The sequence below is a fragment of the Leptodactylus fuscus genome, chromosome 11 (genome assembly GCF_031893055.1).
Source record: "Leptodactylus fuscus isolate aLepFus1 chromosome 11, aLepFus1.hap2, whole genome shotgun sequence".
Classification (NCBI taxonomy): Eukaryota; Metazoa; Chordata; class Amphibia; order Anura; family Leptodactylidae; genus Leptodactylus; species Leptodactylus fuscus.
The window spans coordinates 23,158,347-23,181,939 of NC_134275.1; the positions used below are offsets into that span (position 1 = coordinate 23,158,347).

Here is a 23,593-nt window from a genome sequence, read left to right on the forward strand (position 1 = left end):
AAAATGTGTATACTGATTTGTAAGGAGCTGCGGAATATAATAATAATAATAATAATAATAATAATAATAATAATAATAATAATAGAATATGTATACTGATTTGTAAGGAGCTGCGGAAAATAATAATAATAATAAAATATGTATACTGATTTGTAAGGAGCTGCGGAAAATAATAATAATAATAATAATAATAATAATAATAATAATAATAATAATAAAATATGTATACTGATTTTTAAGGAGCTGCAGAATATAATAATAATAATAATAATAATAATAAAAAAATATGTATACTGATTTGTAAAGTGCTGTGGAATATGTTGGCACTATATAAAAAAATTATTACCAGTATTATTCTTCTATGTATGCTGTGCAATAGAATATATGATACAATATCTTGTAAGCTACTATATAAAAGGTAAACATTACATATATACATTTTGGGTTTTGCTAAATGTACAATCTCTTTGAATAAATGCCTCTTTATTTAATTTGTTTTAGCCTCAGATCTTGGCTCTAATGGGGATGAAATTATTGCCGTCGATGTCTGCCCGCCAGCCTCTTATGATTAACCTAAGGCGCGTCATTTCATTTGTTCCTGCTGTCAACTGGAAACAATAGAAAATTTCATTCCTCGAAGGCCTTAACTATTAATAGGGTATCATTTACATGACGGGTTAAACAACATCTCCTTTACCAGCCCTTTCCTCTTAGTTGAAATCATATCATTTAATGGGAATTCTGTGTCACTTGAATTATTGATGTGTTCTATAGTCTTCTGTGTTCAGAAATCTAGAAATACTTCCAAATGGATTATCTTTAGCTGTGTTAAGCTCTCCTCTGCCTTTATAAATATTGCATAATGCACAGTGGACAGATAAACAGTGTATAATGTGGCGGCTGCTATGGTAAATGACAGCTCCGTTGAAGAGGGTCTGATTTTATGTAAATATATTCATATATTTATGCGTTTTGTGAAAGTAAACATTTCTATTTGAGTGATTCTCACTTCACAAGACAGATGTGTGCACTGAAGAGACTGTATATCTAACCTCCTTAGTAACAGCCGTCCTCTGCGTGTTATGAAGGCGCTAGGCCTCTTATTACATTGCTTTGCATGTTACATTATTTCTCAGATTTTGTTTGTCTTATTGAACATCCAACAATCCAGAAAATAAATCTTACTGATACAAAGTCTGTGGGATTTCTAGTTCAAAGCTGGTGAAGGCTAAGGCCACACGCTGTGAGTTCCCAGCAGGTTAACCAAAGCAGAATCACCAGCGGTCAGCCCGCTCCAAAGTACAGTACAAGTATCGTGGGTGGGATTGCAACAAAATCCATCCACACACTGCATAGAAAAACCGGCAGCGCTACGTTTCATGCTCTGTTTCCTGGGTGTTTGGCCAAAGGTTTCAGACTCTGCAGCACAAAAGGTTAAATCCGGACTAGTCGTACAAGAAACGCAGCGCAAACCAAATGAGTCTGGCTGTTTTTTTGTGATGCTGCAGAATATACATACTATATTAAGATAAGATAACCCTTTAATAGTCCCACCATGGGGAAATAGGATACTGGGCATGCCATTGTGAACTCGCAGTGAGTGGTGTCCTTCATAAACTGTTATATTTTGGTTAGTTTGCATGCATAAATGTGTACGTGACGTTATTTGTAAGGCCTGGTTCACATCTGCGTTCGGTATTCCATTTGGAGAGTCCTCTTGGGGACCCCCTGAATGGAATACTAAAAAGCATTGAGCAAAGAAACCCACACGGACCCCATAGACTATAATGGGGTCCCTGTGTTTTCCGCGTGGTGTCCGCACAAATCATGCAGAGAGAAAAGTGCTGCTTCGTCTCTGCATGACTCTTGCGGACATCGTGTGGAAAACACACGGACCCCATTATAGTCTATGGGCTAGTTCACACGGGGATTGCACGTGTGCACATTCTGTTGCGGCTGCCACGACAGGGTGCCGGTGCAGTGCATGGCATCCCATCGCGGCTTTCTGCTCCGGATTAGGCCCAAATGAATGGGCCTAGTCCAGAGGAAGATGAATAAACCACTGAATTTAAGATATTCCAGAGTAAGGTGCCACAAGGTAGATGCCTGACATAATCCGCCTGAAGAAAGGGCAGCTCGCTTCTTTTTTGCACAAGTGGGAACAAACCGCTAGCGCAAAAAAGAACGCTAGCGGTCTACATAGACCTCTTTTGTGAGGGGGCAGATTTTGAGGTGGATTTGGTGTCAAAATCCACCCCTCTTGCCCTGTGTGATCTAGCCCTGTGGGGTCCGTGTGCTTTCATTGCTCACTGCTTTTTATTGCGTTCAGTATTCGGTTTGGGAAGTGTCCCCAAATGGACTCCTGGCACAGAATACAGAACGCAGATGTGAACCAGGCCTGAAGGATTGTCCTATCAATTCTTTACTTACAAAATACAGTAAAGCTTCTTTTACTCCAATGTCAATGAAGGTAACTGGGTGCGGGATTATCTAGTGTGTTGAATTATTAGATGCTCATAGAAAGTTTAGTAGAAATTGCCCATAATAAAGGATTAAAATCAACAATCCAGCAACCCACACTTACTAAAGCTTATTCAATATACATATTTGCAAGTGCCTGTTAATTTTATTTTATTTTTTCCCCTAGTAATGTCTGTTATTTTGTCCTTCTGTAACAGAAATCAGTTCTCCATGATTTGACTTCCTGGTGAACATATGTTAGAATTTTTTTTATAATACACAGCAGCCAATCTGAATAGGTAGAATAACAGTAGGGAGGGAAAGGGATGTGTGTCTTAGACTACCTAGGAACACTGTAACTCATCTGTTGTCACTCATCACAGGTCTTCCCTAATACAGAGGGTCTTAAAAGCAACAAGCACTGCAAAAAATGAATAGTAAGCAGGGCATATATAGTATTTATACTTTATGGGCTAGTGACTAAAGCATAATACACACTTACATTTACCTGTTTCTAATTTCTCTTTTTTGCATAGCAAACTCTGGAATCCAATATCACCAATCTGGTCAAGCACAGCAGTGAACTTGAAACCCAAATGGCAAAACTCATTCAAATATGTCAACAGGTTGAGGTAAGAACAAATTCTACATTGGCTACTAAGCTTTTCTAACAACATTATTATTTGTGGAATATAAGATAAGATAAGATATCCTTTAACAGTCCCACCATGGAGAAATTCAGTGTTATAGCGGCATAGATAATATAGTAATATATACAAGAAAGAACACTTACAAGCTCATAGCGGATAGAAAGATACTAGGAGTCATAGAAACTAAGAAGAAAAAGAAAGACTCAGGATCATTTAGTTCTCTGTGCATATTATTATACCCTGTTTCCCCGAAAATAAGATAGTATCTTATATTAAATTCTCTTCCGAAATATATGACCTGTCTTATTTTCGGGGGATGTTTTATGCAGTGGCTGGAGCGGGGGACAATCGACAGTCATGTCGGTGCTTCCGCTGGCATGACTGCCGGTTGTAGGTGGTGCAGGAGGTGAAGGAGGGGTATGTCTTATTTTCGGGGAAACAGGGTATTATATAGATGGACTGTTTATTATTATTGGTATAAGATTTCCTTGGTGATGCATCATCATCATCAGCGCTTGTCAGCTGCAACATAGTGTGGAGTCAGACAGGAACAGGCAGGCAATTGGAGCTCTGAGTTACGATTCCTTACCTGCTCCCGTCTGACACTGCCCAATTGATATTAGATAGTAGTTAGCATATCAGGCACCAAAACTACATGCACTGATTGAGCTGGAGTGGTGGGGCTACAGAAAAATTCCAACTGCATTAGAATCAGTGGAAGGGCATCTATTACAGGATGAAAAGAACTGGAGTTGGTGGAGATGAAATGTCCGCTTTATCTCTGCAGATGCCTTGGTTTTCCTCTGTGGATCCTAGAGAGGAGCCAGGACCAAGTGTTACATTTGGAAATAAAGAATTATACCGGGCCCACTGAAATCAATAATATCTGCGTCCTAGAGCCAGAGACATGCTAGGCACCACCACATTGCTTGTAAAGATGTTTCACAGCATTAATGTTTAGTGCTAGATTGTTCAAAACGGATACAATAAAGATGTTCCTAATAGTGTAACACTGTCATATACTGCACTATTTTAGGAAACTGTTGCGTCAGTAGTTCTATATTATGAAAACTGTTCATGGATAGTTTCATTAACATATTGGTGATACCACGGACCTGCATGGAAATTCTTGTCTGATCATTTATCACATTTACAGTTGTACAAAGAATGAGACCTCACAAATTGCCAAATGTGTTCTACACTGAACCTGGATGGTCAATGTACAAAATAAATGTGATTATTCAGATGTATTTGGGTTTAAAGTTTACTTTGACGTGGTGAATAGAGATGAGCAAGTACTGTTCGGATCAGCCGATCCGAACAGCACGCTCCATAGAAATGAATGGATGCACCTGGTACTTTGACGGCGGCTGGCCGCTTAACCCCCCGCGTGCCGGCTACGTCCATTCATTTCTATGCAAGCGTGCTGTTCGGATCGGCTGATCCCAACAGTACTCGCTCATCTCTAGTGGTGAATCTTACAGGCTTCCCTACCTAGGCTGTTAAAGGGATTCTATCATTAGAATCCCTTTTTCTAGAAATACTACGTCGGAATAGCCTTTATCTTTTGTTATTCTGATCCGTGACGCCGTTCCTGCGAAATTTTTTAATTCCTCCTTTTGCAAATGAGTCTTTGGAAAGCACAGGGGATGTTTCCCCTGCGCTCAGAATGCACCGGGGGCGTCCCCTGTGCTCCCGGAAGACTCTCCAGCGACGCCTCTTCTGCGTACATCTCTCCGCTGCATCATCAGTTGATTCATCAGCCAGCAGAGTCGACTGCGCATGTCCGTTCGGCCATTTTCCTGTGGCCTTTTAAACGAGCGTCAGTTCGGCTACAGGAAAATGGACAAACTGACATGCGCAGTTGGTTCTGCTGACTGATGACACAGAGGAAGAGGTCGGCAGCAGAAGACGGAGTCGTCACTGGAGAGCACAGGGGACGCCCCCGTTCTTTCTGAGTAAAGAGGGAATGCCCTTGTGCTTTCTGAAGACTCATTTGCATAAGGAAGAAATAAGAAATTTCTCTGGAACGGTGGCTCATATCAGAATAATAAAGATAACAGAAGAATAGCCTTTCTAAAGGCTATTCCGACGTGGTATTTGTAGAAAAAGGGATTCTAATGATAGAATCCCTTTAAGCAGCTGCTACCACTGTACCCCCTATAGCTACACCCCTGTCTGCTATAATGTACGGGATATCAGATAGCATCTGTGTCACTGAATAAGGAAGACGTTTTGTAGGAGCTTATACATCCACGATCAGGAATGTAATAGTGAAATAAATCTCTTTAACTAGATATGATGTAACATTCTTCGGAATGAGACTGTATTGTGCAACTTTAAGAAACGGTGCCTTTATGTAGAGTGTAGGACTAGATTGGCTTCCCTATGAGTAGTCGCTAACCCTCCTACGCACTTTATTGTGACACAGCACCTTTCTTCAGACAGCCAGGGTTTGTAAATTGGTCAACTGCGAGAAATAGTGCAACACAGAACGTTACAAGCAGACTGTCAATTTTGCAATTGTTCTTTAGCAGGTGAACAATTGTTAAAAAACCAGATTGTTCAAATCGGATGCCCAGAGATCTACAGGCAGGCAGAGACTACTGCAGCGTGCGCATATTACATTCCTAGAAAAAAAAATCATAGCAGGTTGCTGTCTATGAAAACAATGGCGTAATTGCAAGTCATTTCACTCTCAGCCAGCAAGATGGTTTAAGCAGAGTGTGTTTGTGTATCTGTGGGGGGTCCCTAAGCTATGCTATGGGATATCTATCCCTGACAGTGTGCCACAGTGTATCAGAGTGTGTACATCAGCTCTTATCCGTTCTGATTATTTCACAGTGGTATGGCTACATTGGGCACAGTAGTGCAGTGCTATTGGGGCTGTAACCTACAGTATATTATGGGATATCTGTCCCTGATAGTGTAGCATAGAGGGTACATCAGCCCTTATCCGTTCTGATTATTTCACAGTGGTTTGCCTACCTTGGGCACAACACAGTGACATTGTTGTCTGGCAGTCCTGGATTGTAATGCGATGAAAGGCAATTTATGCATGGAGTTTGTATGGGAATCCTCCAGGTACTGCAGTGTTCTCCTTCTCCCCCAAAACGTATTGATAGTAGAGGTCTAGATTGTGAGCTCTAATGGGGACATAGATTCATGTGAGTGCTGAATCTCTGTACAGAATATGAAACATTTTGCAGAGATTATTATCATATTAGAGATTATTTACATCTATTATTGTAGCTTTTGCTGTGATCTTCAATATGCAATGAGAGTGAAACGATATTTTTTCAAAGCACTGAAAAGACTTAGATTTGTAGGTAGGTTTTAGCTTCTAAATGTAATTTTCTCAATCACTTAGGCCCGGTTCCCATCTGCGTTCGGTGAGTCCACTTGGGAATGCCCCGAATGGAAACCTATACGCATTAAAAAGCAGTAAGCTAAGAAACCACACGGACCACATAAACTATAATGAGGTTCGTGTGGTTTCCGCTCAGTTTCCACACGAAAATGCTGCAAGCACTTTTCTCTCCGCATGATTCTTGCGGAAACTACATGGACCCCATTATAGTGTATGGGGTCCATGTGGTTTCTTAGCTTACTGCTTTTTAATGCGTATAGGTTTCCATTCGGAGCGGAATACCAAACGCAGATGGGAACCGGGTCTAACAAACAAAAATAAGAATTCATGATATTTGTATATTCTACAGGAATTAGACACATCATATGTGAGTTGTCGTTTTCAGAGGAAGTGACAGCTCATCTTAGGGAGCGTTCACACTACCGTCGGTGTCCGACATGTAGTGTCCACTCCTAGTGTCCGCTCAAAATCTGTCACGGACACTAGATGTGTCCGTGACACCTGTCATTCACTTGAATGGGCATCGGGTGCGTTCTTTTGCACTCCGTGCCCGTCCTTCCCTGTCCACAAGAGAAGATGTCTGACTTCTCAAGCGGACAGAGGAATCCTGCATGTAGGGTTTTTCTGTCTGCTTGAGAAGTCGGACATCTTCTCTTGCGGACAGGGAAGAACGCACCCGATGCCCATTCAAGTGAATGACAGGTGTCACGGACACATTTAGTGTCCGCTCCTAGTGTCCGTGACAGATTTTGAGCGGACACTAGGAGCGGACACTACATGTCGGACACCGACGGTAGTGTGAACGCTCCCTTAGTGTACAGCTTGGCTTATGTTGGTATTATAGAACAATCTCTAGGCAGACAAGATACTTGAGTAAATCTTATCCTTGCCACCTCTGCCTGTTGCTGTGTGTAAAGCTTTCTATGTAAACACAGCTGATCACATAGCAAGTCTGATATGAGTGTATAGTACAAGAAAAAATCCGGGAAGCCATGCGGCTTACGTTACACACTGTCTGCCTTCAGTTTCCCACTATAGGACAGCAGGACACAAGATGAAAGCTATGTCATGCAGGTCTTTGCCTTCTCCTACAAAAGGTGCACTCACTTAGATGTGTGATCAAATACATTCACAACACAGCCCATGGCTCAATCCGGATAGCACAACTGAGTACAGTTTGATGAAAACCACAGGGTTCACAGATCCATCCTGTAATCTTCTTCATTGCTACCTGGAATACTTTGCAGCATTTCCACAGAGTCTTTGCTGCTGCTCATTTCTCCTGCCTGATGTCATTCGTGAACTTCTGGAGGTTAAATGAACTCTGAGCCTTCTAGTAATGTCGCTTTTTGTTCAGGAGATCATTACTGAGCAGCACTATGCTGATAGACAGATCGAAATCCAGCAGCTCGAGACTCCTAGATACAGGTCTTACCTGCATACATAATACATAACAATTGGAAGCAGCTTAGGGCCACAGGATAGCATAATGAATGCATTTTATACATTGGTTAAGCTTGACATTTATTATAGGGGCCAATGGAATAAATACCACAAGACCCAGTGTCACAAATTTAAAGCTGATATTATTTAGCCATTTTGCTAAGCCTAAAATAATAATAATAATAATAATAATAATAATAATAATAATAATAATAATAATATTATATATATTCTTTATATATATATATATATATATATATATATGTATATTTATTCTTTTTTTAAACAGTTATATAATGGATATGTATTATATATTAATATATACAATTATATCATTATACAAATTATACAAATTATAATTTTGCTATACACACTTTACTAAACTGTATGCTCCAAAGACAACAGGACTGATCCGATACATTGACAAGAAATACAGTAAAAATACGTCTCTTTTCTAACTGTCTATACTGCTTTTGTAGCTGCCTCTCCCTGGATCTGTTTTCATATCCTGTACATTGTATATATTATTATTTTATGCCTTTTTGTTATAGTCTTTATAGACATATTAAAAAAATATACAAAGGATAGCGCATGATGTATTTATTGTATATTATTCTATTATTAAAGAGGACCTTTCATGTCCTCGGGCACATGTGGTTTTATATATTGCTAGAAAGCTGACAGTGCGCTGTATTCAGCGAACTGTCGGCTTTCCCATTATGTGCCCCAGGGCCAGAGATATCAGTACCGTTACCGATATCTCTTCACTGTCAGAAGGACGTTCCTGACAGTCTAGCTGGGCTGTGGAGATGTTATGGTCTGGGGATCTCTGACCACGGACTGATAACTTCTCAGTACAGTACAGGAAAAACATATATAAAAATAAACAATAATAAGTATGAGCAGTTTGGACTTCTAGTGTGGATCCTCCTACACCCTGCCTCGCACAACTAGAAGTAGCCGTGGGCCCGACTAACTTGCCTGAATGGGCACGAGCACAGCCGGAGAAGTAGCTAACCTACAAAGGGAAATAGAGCCCTTGTCTAGCTTCACGTTTACGAAGGAGAGGCAGATACAGAACAAGCCCCCCACGGATGTCCAGATGCGGACTAACGGTGAACGTGAGTAACGCAAAAGCATAGGGAGAAAATAAACGTGAAACACAGAATAACTGAACTAAGCAAGGGATAGGAAAAACCAGAACTGAGTATCACACACTATAAAAACACCTACCAAAAAAATTCCAAACCTCCAAACAGAAAAAATACCTAGGGCTCACTGCGCCCGGAACACTATGTCTGGATAGGAGCTCAATACTTAGCTAACAGTCTTGTGTGAACAGGAGCAAGAAACTGGATGGGCCAGGATGCAGATGGTAGCAACTTCAGACAACAGACCATTAATGGAGCACAGGAACAGAAGTTTAACCCCTTAGCGACCCTTGACGTAACTGTACGTCATGGGTCGCATGGGGATGTATGGAGCGAGCTCACATGCTGAGCTCGCTCCATACACGGCAGATGCCGGCTGTATCATACAGCCAGGACCTGCCACTAACAGCAGCGGTCGGTGCCCGAGCCGATCGCTGCTGTTAACCCTTTACACACTGCGGTCAAACGTGACCGCAGTGTGTAAACGGCGCCGGCGGCATGGGCGCCGCCATGTTTCGCCGATCACCGCCCACCTGAACGTCACAAGAGGGCGGTGATCGGTTGCTATGACAGCCGGAAGCCTATTGAAGGCTTCCAGGCTTGTCTCTGCCCGAGATCTATTAGACGATGCCAGAGGCCTCGTCTGATAGAAGTGCTGGGATTTTCCTATTCACTGCAATACTGTAGTATTGCAGTGAATAGTATGAGCGATCAGACCCCCTAGGTTTCAAGGTACCTAAGGGGTCTGATCATAAATGTAACAGAAGAAAAGAAAAAGTTTTTAAAAGTATTAAAAAAATAAAAAAAATATAAAAGTTCAAATCACCCCCCTTTCCCTAGATTAGCTATAAAAGTAATTAAAGAACATTAAACATAAACATACTAGGTATCCCCGCGCTCCAAAATGCCCGAACTATTAGAATATTAAAACATTTATCCCGTACTGCGAACGGCGTAGCGGCAAAAAAAATAAAAACAGCCAAAAAGCGTTTTTTTCAACACTTTGCCTCCTATAAAAAATTGAATAAAAAGTGATCAAACCATCAGATCTTTCCCCAAATGGTATCAATAGAAACGTCATCCTGTCCCGCATAAAAAGACACCACAACCAGCTCCATACATGGAAATATGAAAAAGTTACAGGTGTTAGAACATGATGACACAAATTTTTTTTTCTATTTTGCAAAGTTTATCATTTTTTTAAAAGTATCAAAACATTTCAAATACTATATAAATTTGGTATCACCGCGTTCGTACTGACGCGTAGAACACAGGTAACATGTCATTTGTACCAAACAGTGAACGCTGTAAAAATTAAACCCATAAGAAAATGGCGCAAATGCATTTTTTCTCCAATTGCACCTCATTCTGAATTTTTTTCCAGCTTCACAGTACATTGCACAGCATATTGAATGGTGCCATTACAAAGTACAATTTGTCCCGCAAACAATAAGCCATCATGTGACTCTGTGAACTGAAAAATGAAAAAGTTATGGCTCTTGAAATGTGAGGAGGGAAAAATGAAAATGCGAAACCAAAAAATGGCCTGGTCCTTAAGGGGTTAAGATCGGCATCAGATAGCATGTGCAACAGCCTTATATAGTAAGAGAAGGCCTTGCCCATGGCCTGTCAAGTATTCAGCACTGCAGAGAACTTAACCCCTTCAGAGGCCAAGACACACCAGGCACTGATCCACCAGGCAACTCACCACGTGATCCACACCCGAGTGCCAGAGCAGAAACAGCATGTCTGGTGTGAATATTCCCCTGCCGTGCATCAGGTGATTCACGCGCTGAATGCCGTCCGGACACTCTGTGCCTGAACCGAACAGGCCGAGACTGCTGAGACCGGGTCATAACAGGAGAACACCTCTCCTGACAGTACTGTCCATAGCTCTGTACTGTTAGAGGGGGCGTTCCTTACTGTCCAGCGATGACGCTGAGCCATGAGGAACACCCCCTCTGACAGTACAGGGTTATGGACGAGTACTGTCAGGAGAGGTGTTCTTCACAGCCCAGCTAGACTGTCAGGAACGTCCTTCTGACAGTGAAGAGATATCGGTAAGGGCACCAATATCTCTTGCACCGGGGCACATAATGGGAAAGCCGACAGCGCACTGTCAACTTTCTAGCGATATATAAAACCGCAGGTGCCCGAGGACATGAAAGGTCCTCTTTAAGCTGACGGTGAAATATTTATACATCACAGTATTAAATCACATATTATAAAAGAGCCCCCTCCCCTAAATAGCACAAAGTATGTAACAATGTCAGATAGACAAGAAAAGTGCACCCCTTTCATAGCAATATATAGCAGTGTTTCTTCCCCCCCCCCCCTTTCTATCCTATACTTCTATCCTTTACACCTCCTTAGTTAGTTAATTAGGGTTGAGTGATCGGGATCGGGAAAGATTGGATCCCGATCAGCGATCGAGCAAATTTAACAATCGGGATTGGCTGGAAAATGATCGAAAATCGGATTTTAAAAACGATCCTGAAATCTCAATCCTATAGTTAATCCATATGTCTAAATATGACAGAGGGTTTACCCGTTCTCCTTTGTCTGCTAATACACCTTGCACAGCTGTAATGTAGCTCACTGTATGGCTGTGTTGGAGCTACAGATGAGAAGTAAGATGTAATATTGGTCTCCTCTGCCCTCTAGAACAGGTTAAATGCCCCCCTGCCTGTGAACCTGTTTCCTCACAATGACTATTCTTCTATGACTATGCATCATCTTCTTGTTCTCCGATGTTCTGTGTCGCCACACACAGAGTGTAAAACCTCTATAGACAATGCTTTAGCCCTGCCAGTACAAGTTACAGAAGTTTTATTTCATGTGAGAAATTATAAAGGGATCTTGATATTGAAGAAAGCGGGGTGCTGAAAAGAGGGGCCATGGCGTCCCCTGGAGAGAACAATCTTTGTCCACAATAATGATAAGAGAATCATCAGATGTGTGGCGATGTATTCTTCCTCCACTTTATATTAATTACAGAAATCCGCTCCTTGAAAATAATCACATTTTTTTTTATCTTCCTATCTTAAAATTCCCTGATCCAATTAAAAAAAGATCTTGAAGACATATTTTTAATTGTAGTGTTCTAATTCTCTTAGTAGGTACGTGATTTTCATCTCTTCAGAATTCAGTCCTTAGGCTTTTAGATGATGAAATGCAGATACTATTCAGAGCCTGGATTACAGCCACAAACAGTGCTAGCAATGGCCTTGGGGTGGGCCCCTCTATGACAGTGGGCCTGGGGCTGCCACCAATCTACGTCACCCCTATGTGCTTTATTTTTTTTTACAGCTTTTATGTTGTTTTGTGATGTTATTTTTGTTACATTTATTATCTTAGAAAATATTTTATTAAATGATAAGAATATGAAATCAAAAGGAGGAGAGCAGCATGAATATTCTAGTAATAAACCGTATATTCAGCATTTAATGCATCACGATGAAGAACCCCCAAAGCTGGAACGTGGCTTGATATTAAAGGGATTCTACAATTAAAATCAAATTTTATTTTCACTAACATGTAGGAATAGCCTTAAGAAAGGCTATTTTTCTCCTACCTTTAGATGTCTTCTCTGCGCTGCCTTTCGGTAGAAATCCTGGTTTTCTTCGATATGCAAATGAGTTCTCTCGCAGCACTGGAGGTGGTCCCCAGCGCTCAAACAGCACTGGGGGCATCCCCAATGCTGCGAGAGGACTCTCCAGCGCTGCCCCTATCTTCTTGAGGAACGGGCTCTTCACGCGTCTTGTTCCTGGGGCTGGCGGTCTAACTTCTAGGCCTCGGGCCTCTGGCAGAGCCAACTGCGCATGCCCACAGCCACAAGAAAATGACACTTTCTGTGTAAGCGGGCATATTTCTTGTGGCCGCAGGCATGCGCAGTCGGCTCTGCCCGAGGCCTAGAAGTTTGACCGCCAGCGCTGGAAGAAGACCCGTGAAGAGGCCGTTCCTGAAGAAGATGGAGGCGGTGCTGGAGCGTTCTCTTGCAGCATATGGGACCGACCCCAGTGCTGCGAGAGAACTCATTTGCATACCCACGAAAACCGGGATTTCTACCGAACGGCGGCGCGGAGAACACACCTAAAGGTAGGAGAAGAATAGCGTTTCTTAAGGCTATTCCTACGTGTTAGTGAAAAAAAAATTGATTTTAATGGTAGATTCCCTTTAAACACTTAGTGATACCTCCTCCATGTTCTGTCAGTTCGCAGTTACCCAGTTTCCCAGTAATTCTTTCTTCCTGCATATTTATGTATTTTCTTACTTTGTAATCTCTGCATGTTAAAATAAAGGAAAATTACATTCCCCAGCGTTCTGACACTAATTAAGCTAATAAGGCAATGTTATGTTAATATCAGCGTATTGCAGACTACCTGACTGCGACAACACTGTACTTCACATAGTACTTTACAGTGACTAGGTTATGAATGTGATGGTTATGTACTTCATAATTTGTGAAGGATATAATTATATAAAGAGCAATTTCCCAAATATTGGATGTTGTCTATAGGCCCAGCAGCAGATATTTTCCAGGAGAACGAGTCACAAGGGTGTTTTATTCCTCCTTTTAAAGATTCATGTGTTTAAGGCATTTCTATTTCCACTTCAATGCAGATAACTGAGCTCATTGCATTTCTTCTATTAATAAATGCCCACAGTAAAATTGGCAGTCACATGTCCGCTGAGTAAAATGCATGATGAATATGATAATTTATCCCCAGTAATTACTGAATGGCTTTGAGAGGCGACCAAAGCTGTCATGATAGAAATGACAAAGGCAGAATGTGCAGCACATTGATGTCACAGGAGAAAATAGCGACATTGCACAACCAGGATCAGAGAGCGTGCACTACAAATAAACCGTGCTCAATGGAGGTACAATGTAATTCACAAAGAATATATATTGTATTCTTAGGCCTGGTTCACACCTGCGTTCGATATTCCGTTCGAGGAGACCCCTCGAACAGAATACCAAACGCATTGACAAGCGGTGAGTAGTGAAAGCACATGGACCCCATAGACTATAATGGGGTCCATACGGTTTCCGCACGAGTGTTTTACTTCATGAACTAATTTCCTCTCTGCATGACTCGTGCAAACAGTGTGCGGAAAACACACGGATCCCATTATAGTCTATGGGGTCCATGTGCTTTCATAAGCTCTCCGCTTGTCATTGTGTTCGGTATTACATTCAGGGGGTCCCCAGTAGATTCCCGAACAGAATACCAAACGCAGTTGTGAACCGGGCCTTAAACCATTTGGGGGTCCTGACCATGGGACTTCACCTCTGGGACATTCATATTTTTATACAATGATGTCACCAGCCGTCTATATTATACAAGTAATGATGTGTTTTATGGTTTAACAGTATAATGTATAATGTCTGTGGAATGATCAGTGATAATCCATGTACAGATGATCGCTGTTAATGGCTCACTGGTTACCACTCTTGCTTTTTCAGTACTGAGGTCTTCGGTTTGACTCCAACCAAGGCCAACATCTGCATGGAGTGTGTATGTTCCCCTAGAGTTTGCATAGCTTTTAGTTTCCTCCTACACTGCAAAGACACACGGATCAGTAAACTGGCTTCCTGTAAAATAACTTACCCTTGTGCAGTTGTGTAACTAGGAATGACTGGACCCCAAGATGACCATTTGACATGGGGCCCCTGAAAAGACTCCCAAGTATAATGATAGCGGTGTTTGTGGGGTTTGTAGGCCTATGGTCTCACTTACTGATACCCGCTCCTGATCACAGTCGCCTCTGCAGAAGGGGAAGTGCTGGCAGGCGGGGAGCAGGAGCCAGGATCGGTAAGTAAACAAGGCCCTATTAAAAAAAATTAAAAAATCAGGGACCCACCAGGTCCCCTAATGTCCCGGGCCCTGTGGCAGCCGCTACTGCTGCTACCCTGGTAGTTATAGAATGAGTGTCTGTACTGGTCCCCTATTCCAAAACGCTCGCTGCGGAGTCTCTTAAAAATCTTTGTCATTGTAGTAGGTTGTGTACCAGTACTACTAAGCACTGCGGACATAGCGACGTAGACTGTGTGATGGTCGTATATTATCCACTTACTATTAGAGATGAGCGAACAGTAAAATGTTCGAGGTTCGATATTCGTTTCGAGTAGCCCCTCAATATTCGACTACTCGAATCGAATATCGAACCCTATTATAGTCTATGGGGGGAAAATGCTCGTTTCAGGGGTAGGCAACATTCGATCAATTATACTTACCAAGTCCACGAGTGAGGGTCGGGCTGGATCCTCCGAGAAGTCTTCTCCTTGCAGCGTCCCCGCGGCATCTTCCGGCTCTGAATTCACTCTGCCAGGCATCGGGCCTGGGCAGAGCCGACTGCGCATGTTCGCACTACAAGCGGACATGCACAGTCGGCTCTGCCCAGGCCCGATACCTGGCAGAGTGAATGAAGAGCCGGAAGACGCCGCGGGGAAGCTGCACGGAGAAGACTTCTAAAGGTAGGAGAAGAACCAGCGTTGATTGGCCGACTGTATAGCATTCAGCCAATCAATGCTGGTTCTGCATCAAACTTTTACATTCGAATAGCGAGTGGTACTCGATTGAGTATGAGTATTTCGAATACCGTAGTATTCCATCGAATACCTACTTGATTGAGTACTACTCGCTCATCTCTACTTACTATTGAATGTAATGGCTGATTATTTATTTCCTACTAATTACAAACCCCCAGATAGTGAAAGGCTCCGGATCAATAGTAATTTGTACCTGTTTATCTATTGTAACCATTGATTCTGCTTGTGCTAATGAGTCCGGGTTACTTGTATTTGCACATGAGTTTAGTATAGTGTAGTATTAGTAGATCAGAGTGGGGGTTGGGTTGGTTTATGGCTTTCCTTGCATGATGTTGAGCTGCTAAGCTTGTTCTGATATTTTGGCTTATCATAGAGCAAATTTTCTTTGTGGATAAAATTGAAATCCCACAATGCACCACGGCTACCTTCACACAGCCACGCGACCGCCTGACTGCAATTTTTCACAACAGAACAGGGAGACAGGATTTCAAAGCTGCATGATGCAAGTTATGGCTTTTGTTAGATATGTTGTAATGGCCCAGCCAGCTCCTGTATGATAAAAAATAATAATCACAAAACCAGTGCACCTTGCAAGGCACATTGCAGGTTTATAGAGCAGTGAAGGCGTTATATATAGGTTTAGCTCCTCATATATCAGCATCACCGGTGCCATCTAACTGCATTAAACCAAATGATTTGCTGGGTCGTGAAACAAATCCAACAGGATGTTAACCTAGTTTTATACAATATTGCTTTATTGAAGAAAATATAGAGAAGTTGATCATTGAAGACAGTGAAACTATAAGTCTGTATTAGCTATTATTATGTGGTATTATGTTATGTAAATGCAGAGAATTGTATAATATATGAATATTTTGTTCCTTGGTATAAATAACATAAATCAGGGTAGATTTATCCATATATTAAAAAAAAATGTATGAATGGCTTTGGAAAATCTTTGCGGCGATCCTACTCAAATTTTATATAAAAAAAATGATAAAAATAAGATATTGCATTTTGTGACAATTTTAGTCATGATTTTGGTGTGTGTGTGTGGGAATCTTAGTCTCTATAATGCATATATGTTAGAGTCTAAATGCAGCACAGTAGCTGAGATATCTTACAGTAGTATCAACTATACCCCCAGGTCATCTTAGGACTAGTTCACACGGACACAGAGGGGGCGTATTATGGCGTGGCATCCACATCATAATCCGCTCCCTCACAATGGTGGTCTATGGTGGTCTATATTGCTGCTCACAGAAAAAAGAAGCGAGCTGCCCTTTCTTCAGGTGGATTCCGCGGCTCATCGAGCCACTGCGTCCACCTCGCGGCAGCACCCTCCGGACTAGGCCCATTCATTTTGGGCCTACTCTGGAGCGGGAAGCCACGACTGACAGTCGCGGCAAGCTTATTTTGGCTTCCCGCGTCAAAATCAGAACCAAAATACGCTATTCCATCCCCTTGTGAACCAGGCCTTAGAAGACAACCACACAGTTATTGAATTAAACAATTGAGTTATTGTTGCCTGGAGTGGCCACTAGGGGCAGGGGTATAATAGGGGTACAATACAGACGTGTCCACATTTAACTGATTCTGATATCACCATTTATTTTTTTTTACCGGTTCTCCGAGTTCCAAAAATCTAATATAATATTGAAATACAAATAATAGTGGGCACACCTTCCTCAGATCCACAAGCTATATGTACGTTTCCCCAGAACATGCTGAGTTTGTCCATAATGGTGATCTCCAAACAACCAGGCAAAGATATTACCATCCCTGTTAAATATAAACCATTTCACTTTTAATTTTAGATATTAAGCTTTTTCCATCCATTAGCCTCCAGGTTAAATGGTCGACTCCCGTCCTTGATACACCCTGACCAAGTATGTTTCATCTTAGGTAGGCAGGCCTTGGGTAACATAAGGAGTAACATGATATCACAAAACCCTTATCACACTACCAAACCTACTCGATACCCTTTCACAATTTGCATCCTAATGTTTTCCATTCTACCATAAAATTGATAGCCTTAAATTTTAGTTTTCAAACGTGGGGCAAGTATCTCTCTTACCTGGGGATATATCTATGCAGTCCTTTAGATACCCATTTCAAGTGAAAGTATGCTGCATTGATCCCGAAAGTATTAAAGAATCTTTTTGACTGGCATTACCCCACTCTTTCTTGGGTTGGTAGGATTCATACGGTTAAAATTGTCACTTTGCAACGTATCTTCTCTTACATCTGTACCCTCCCAACCCCAGTAACCTTCTCCTCTGTAGCTGACCTTCAGGTGGAACTTTTCAACTTTATTTGGGCATGTGCTATCACTAGTGACTGAGTGACCTGTCGGTTCCCAACTTTTATAGCTATTGCATAGCTGCTCAGTTCTTTGCCGTATATAATGAGATAGAGTACCACAGTGGGTAACCTTGGAGTCATCCTTGGTCGCCCCGGCCTCATTACAGACTCTTCTATGGAGCCCCCAATCAACTACCCATCTGATCCCAGCAACTGCTAGAGTATTATATATAGAGTAGAACTGTATATTGCAACTGTGACAAAGGGTCTGTTTTTGGTTTAAAGTTACAAAGTACGACCCCACCATTACTTACTTTGTTCTCTTTCCTCGAGGCTAATCTCCTGAGGTGTTCACTTGGTGGAACACACTAAGGCCGAGTTCACACCGGGTTTTTTTGGTCTGGAACCTGAAGCTCAGGCCGCCTCAGGTTCCGGTCCAAAATACGGGCATCCAGTCGTGCACTCCGCTCCGGATTAGACCCAAATGAATGGGCCTAGTTGGGAGGAGGGAGTGTCTTCAGGCGGAATTGCGAGGCATCTCCGCCTGAAGAATGAGCACATCCGTTCTTTTTTCCGGGAGCCAGAACAAACAGCTCCCAGAAAAAAAGAATTGACCGGCTCCCATTGATTTCAATGGTCAGGATTTTGAGGCGGATATGGCTTCAAAATCCTGACCAAAATACCCTGTGTGAACTCAGCCTAAGTTCATGTTTCTCAAAGACTTCCTCTGTGACCTGCAAGTCTTCACCAAGAATGTCCATCCATAGGATGGGGCACTGACTCTTGGGACAGTAAATCCCTCTAACTGCCTCAGTTTTCTTAGTCGGACTGAAGCCACCCACCATAAGATATGCACAATACAGATTACTCCAATTCAGTAATGACAGAGACAATTCATATTGCTTCCAAATGGAAAAAAAAAAACTTTGATTGTCTTTCACTGTCAAATGTCATTGAACATCATACTGGATGAAAAGATTAACACCACTATTTCGGATACTGATCCCTATTTTGACAAGGTATGCTCTACTTGGGTTAAAACATCCAATATTCCAGGCCTATCAGTCTGTCTCCAGCTTTAACCCCTTGATGTGGTTGAGTGTTATTTTTTGAACCCTTTGGCAGGGACCACCTTCCCCTCTATACCCCGACCCCTGCAATATAGCACTGCCCATCCCTTTTATGTTTGCTATTTGTTAATTGCCTGTAACTCACACACGTTCAGAATCAGTGAGCGTATACTCCACGTGAAGGCACCCTTACACGTTCAGAATCAGTGAGCATATACTCCATGTGAAGGCACCCTTACACATTCAGAATCAGTGAGCGTATACTCCGTGTGAAGACACCCTTAAGCCATTACCAACAAGCTCCAGGAAAACCCTCTTAACTCCTTCACTCTCATTGACCGCTAGTATTCACCGAGTATAAGGGGACATTGACAGCAGCAGTTTTTGTTTCAGAAATTTCAGTTCTGCTCATGTGAATAGTATTTGTAGTTATGCACGCTGCAAAAACAACCCCATTCACACGTTTAGAAGAATTTTCAGTAGCAGAAATTTCTGCAACATTTCTGCTGTGGGGGACTATAATCTAATATGGGGGCATCTCTGCCATAGGCTCTAATAGATTCTGCATTTATCCTTGAAATGTAGCTCATGCACAGCAGAAATGATCTAGCGCTTGTGCGTGATTTATAACAGTCTATAATATTAGAAACATTTATCATCGGATGTGCGACAATATAAAAGTATGGCGCAGACATCACTCAGAGTACTGACAGTTGTTACAGAGCTATAGAACCTGATAAATCTGCTCCATTATATTGACATTTTCTGTGTATTATACTAATGACCTTCTAATTAAAGAGAAGCGGAATGAGATGAATTAAGGAAGGAATGGCCATCCTTAATATGGAGCATTTGTGATAACTAGGTAGCACATACTAAATCTCATCCATACTTATAATCTGACTTTCGTACTTCTTATGTATTCTTTGCGATTCTTACACAGAGTGTACAGACACTAAAGATTGAAAATGCACCAAGTGTGTCATACTGACTAATGCTAAATGAGAAATTTAGGGCAACTATTTGCACCATAATTTTGCATCACTGCCCATCTTAGACCTCTTTGCGTTTTCCCTAAACTACACCCATTTCCCACAAAACTGTGCCCCCTTGTTGACTGAGGCAAAGAAAGTGTTTGAAACACTTAACAAATGTTCATAGCAGACATGCCAATTTTGGGGGATCAAAATTATACCAAAATTCTGTTTCATTATTAGTAAATCTACCTTAAAGTGTATGTTCCTTACACATACAACAATTCTCTAAGTACTACAATATCTACCGTATATACCTGAGTATAAGCCAAATTTTTCAGCACAGTTTTTGTGCTGAAAAATCCCCCTCGGCTTATACTCGAGTTAAGCAAAAAAAAATAAAAAAAAAAATTTTGGGGGGTGGGGTGGAGGCGGTCTATGTCCAGCCGCAATAGTAATGTATAGAATCTCCAATAAAATAGTGAGAAAAAAAAGAAGCTTCAAAACAATATAATACGAAAATAAAGTAAATAAAAGTTGTAAATCCCTCCTTTCCCTAGAATACATATAAAAGTAGAAAATGACTGTGACACACATACACATTAGGTATCCCTGTGTCTGACAGTGCCCGGTCTACTGAATATAGGGGATCTGCAGTGCTCCTGCTCCGTCCGGAAGGGGTTAATAGGAGCACTGCAGATCCCCTATATTCAGCCAGACTGAATTCCAAGTGGGGGAAAAAAAAACAATCCTCAAGCTCAGGGAAGGGGCAGACAGACAACCAAAACAAGACCTCCCCTTCCCAGCAACTACTGCACCCAAATATTCCGGCCATTTTAATTTTTGAAATTTTCCAGTAGCTGCTGCATTTCCCCCCTCGGCTTATACTCGAGTCAATGAGTTTTCCCAGTTTTTTGTGGTAAAATTATGGGTCTCGGCTTATATTCGGGTCGGCTTATACTCGAGTATATATGGTACATTATTTAAGTAATTTAAAACATCATTTCTGCCTTTGTATAGGCTCTGTATATAATAGTTCATTGTTAAAAATGAATCCACTCATCCCTAACTAATAGCATGTTTATCATGGGAGCAATGTCATAATAAAGCTGGCAGTGTAAGGGGGTGAAGTTCTGAATGGCTATCCTGTTGGTCTGCATCATTAGTCTATAGTTTATGGCAGCCTGTGTATAAAACAGAAGATACAGGATGTTGTAATATAGTCAGTCTACCATTATACTTAGTATGGTATTAAACAATGACTGATTATATTAACCCCTTAGTCACTGCCAATATACCTTTGTATGGCAGTCACTAAAGGGCTTTATTGCAAGTGATCGCCCCGAGGTCTGCCTAGAGTGTATACCTGTTTGATACTGAAAGTATAATACATTGTAAGAAAAGTCATTTCCCCATCTCAAAATGTTTTGTAAAAAAAAAAAGACATATATTGGGCAAGACCCAAGCAATACAGCTGCCACATAATGTGTGGTTGAACACTGTAAAGAAAAATCTAAAAAAAAAATGCCTGAATTGCTATTTTTGTCTATCCATCATCAAAAGAATGTTGCAAAAAGTGATCACAAGGTTTTATGTTCCCCAAAATGGCAGCAATAAATATCATATCTTCCCGCAAAACCCCCCCCCAAAAAACATACACAATTCTATGCATAGAAAAATAAAAAGTTATGGTTTGAAAATGGATGATACATATTTTCTTATGCAAAAGTAATGAGATTCATCCCTGTAATCGTTACAACAACAAATTTATCAGGATACTTAAGCTGGTGAAAATTTAAAGCATAAAAAGACAACAAAGGAATTGATGTTTTTTTCTATATTCCATCCTAGGAAGAGTTAATAATGTTAATTAGATATATGATATATATTTTGGTAGGTAACGACGGAAAAACGCAAAAAAATGGATTGGTCGTAATGGGGCAAAAAAGGTCAATCATATAGGGGTTAAACATGGGTTACTTTTCTGTAAACTACTAGGTAGAGATGAGCGAGTAGTGTTCGATCGCGTAGGTGTTCGATCGAATACTACAGTATTCGAAATACTCGTACTCGATCGAACACTACTAGCTGTTCGAAGTTTAAGGTTCAATGCAGAACCAGCGTTGATTGGCAGAATGCTATACATTCTGCCAATCAATGCTGGTCCTTCTCTTACCTTTAGAAGTCTTCTCCGTGCAGTGTCCCCACGGCTTCTTCCAGCTGGAATTCACTCTGCCTAGGCATCCGGCCTAGGCAGAGCCGACTGCGCATGCGCGGTCGGCTCTGCTCAGGCATCGGGCTGAGCAGAGCCAACCGCGCATGCGCAGTCGGCTCTGCCTAGGCCCTGATGCCTAGTCAGAGTGAATTCCAGCCGGAAGACGCCGCGGGGGCGCTGCGCCGGGAGAAGACTTCAAGGAGAATTCAGCCCGACCCTCAAGTATAATTTTATCGAATGTTGCCTACCCCTGAAACAAGCATTTCCCCCCATAGACTATAATGGGGTTCGAAATCCATTCGAACAGTTGAACAGTGTGCGGCTGATCAAATCGGATTTCGAACCTCGGACATTTTAGTGTTCGCTCATCTCTACTACTAGGGTTAAGTGGATATTGTCACTCCTTAGGAAGAGACCACCATGTAGGTGTGTGGAGTCTTATTATCCACTGTGGGATCATGGGATGAATATGCAAATGTGTCTTTCATGATGTAAATAGGAAGACAGTGCCTCAGTCATGCAGCCCACTAACCCTTAACCCTGTCTAAAAGCCTCTCACCTCTGCTAAGTCTTTCTTCAATACGCCGGGCTGAAGAGATCCAAATAGAACGAAACAGCTGTCCTCGGCTGAAAGACTGTACTTGGTAACATCCCACATCATTGCAGCAAAGGCCTCTGGGAAGGTCGGGCATAATGTTAAAGGGAGCGCCCCCTAGTGGGATGCATGACTGAGGCACTGCCTTCCTATTTACATCATGTAAACTACTAGTAATGGTGCTAGAACAGTGTTTTTTACTTATTGTCCTTCATTATCATCATTGTTCAAAGAGTCAAAGCATTTTCCACGGAAATGTCATATGTGTAGTGCTGACACCTAATGCGTTGCTAAAATATTTGTATGGGGTTTCCAGTATCGTCCTACACTCTAAAGAAATACTTATAGGTCACTTGGCTTTCACATGAAACTGTGTGTGTGTACAGGAACTAATGAGAACGGTGACAATCTCTACATAAATGCAGAATATGGTGGTGCTATATAAGCATCAAGAAATTAGTAAAATTAGGAAGGACTATTCCCATCTTAAGAAGCTATCCCCTGGAGATCAATTTGAGTCTGACTTGTGCAACCCCCACCAAAAATGAGAATGGGTATTAGGGAATTGCCAGTAAAGCAATTCCCCAGTCTGCTGCTGAAACCTGGGAGGAAGGGAATGACAGAGATAGTGAGTCCTAAACATGACCCAGACCTGGTCCCTACCTACTTGCCTCAACTATTCTAGGCGGTAGGGGACAACTGGGCGATAGTCCCTTCCTAAAAGCAGGAGTAAACACAAAACATGGACAAGACAAACAACCAGATGTGGATAATTAGGAAAGCCATGATCATAACCGGTCAAGCA

The 23,593-nt window shown here is 41.7% G+C and overlaps 1 protein-coding gene across 1 annotated transcript in view; it reads left to right on the plus strand.

Annotated features, from left to right (window-relative positions):
- The window catches only part of MID2 (midline 2), a 213,923-nt gene that overhangs the window by 75,607 nt on the left and 114,723 nt on the right, over positions 1 to 23,593 (plus strand). Inside the window, exon 3 of the mRNA XM_075259369.1 lies at positions 2,997 to 3,092. Coding sequence (XP_075115470.1) covers positions 2,997 to 3,092 — 96 coding nt within the window. The remainder of the gene's footprint in view (positions 1 to 2,996; positions 3,093 to 23,593) is intronic.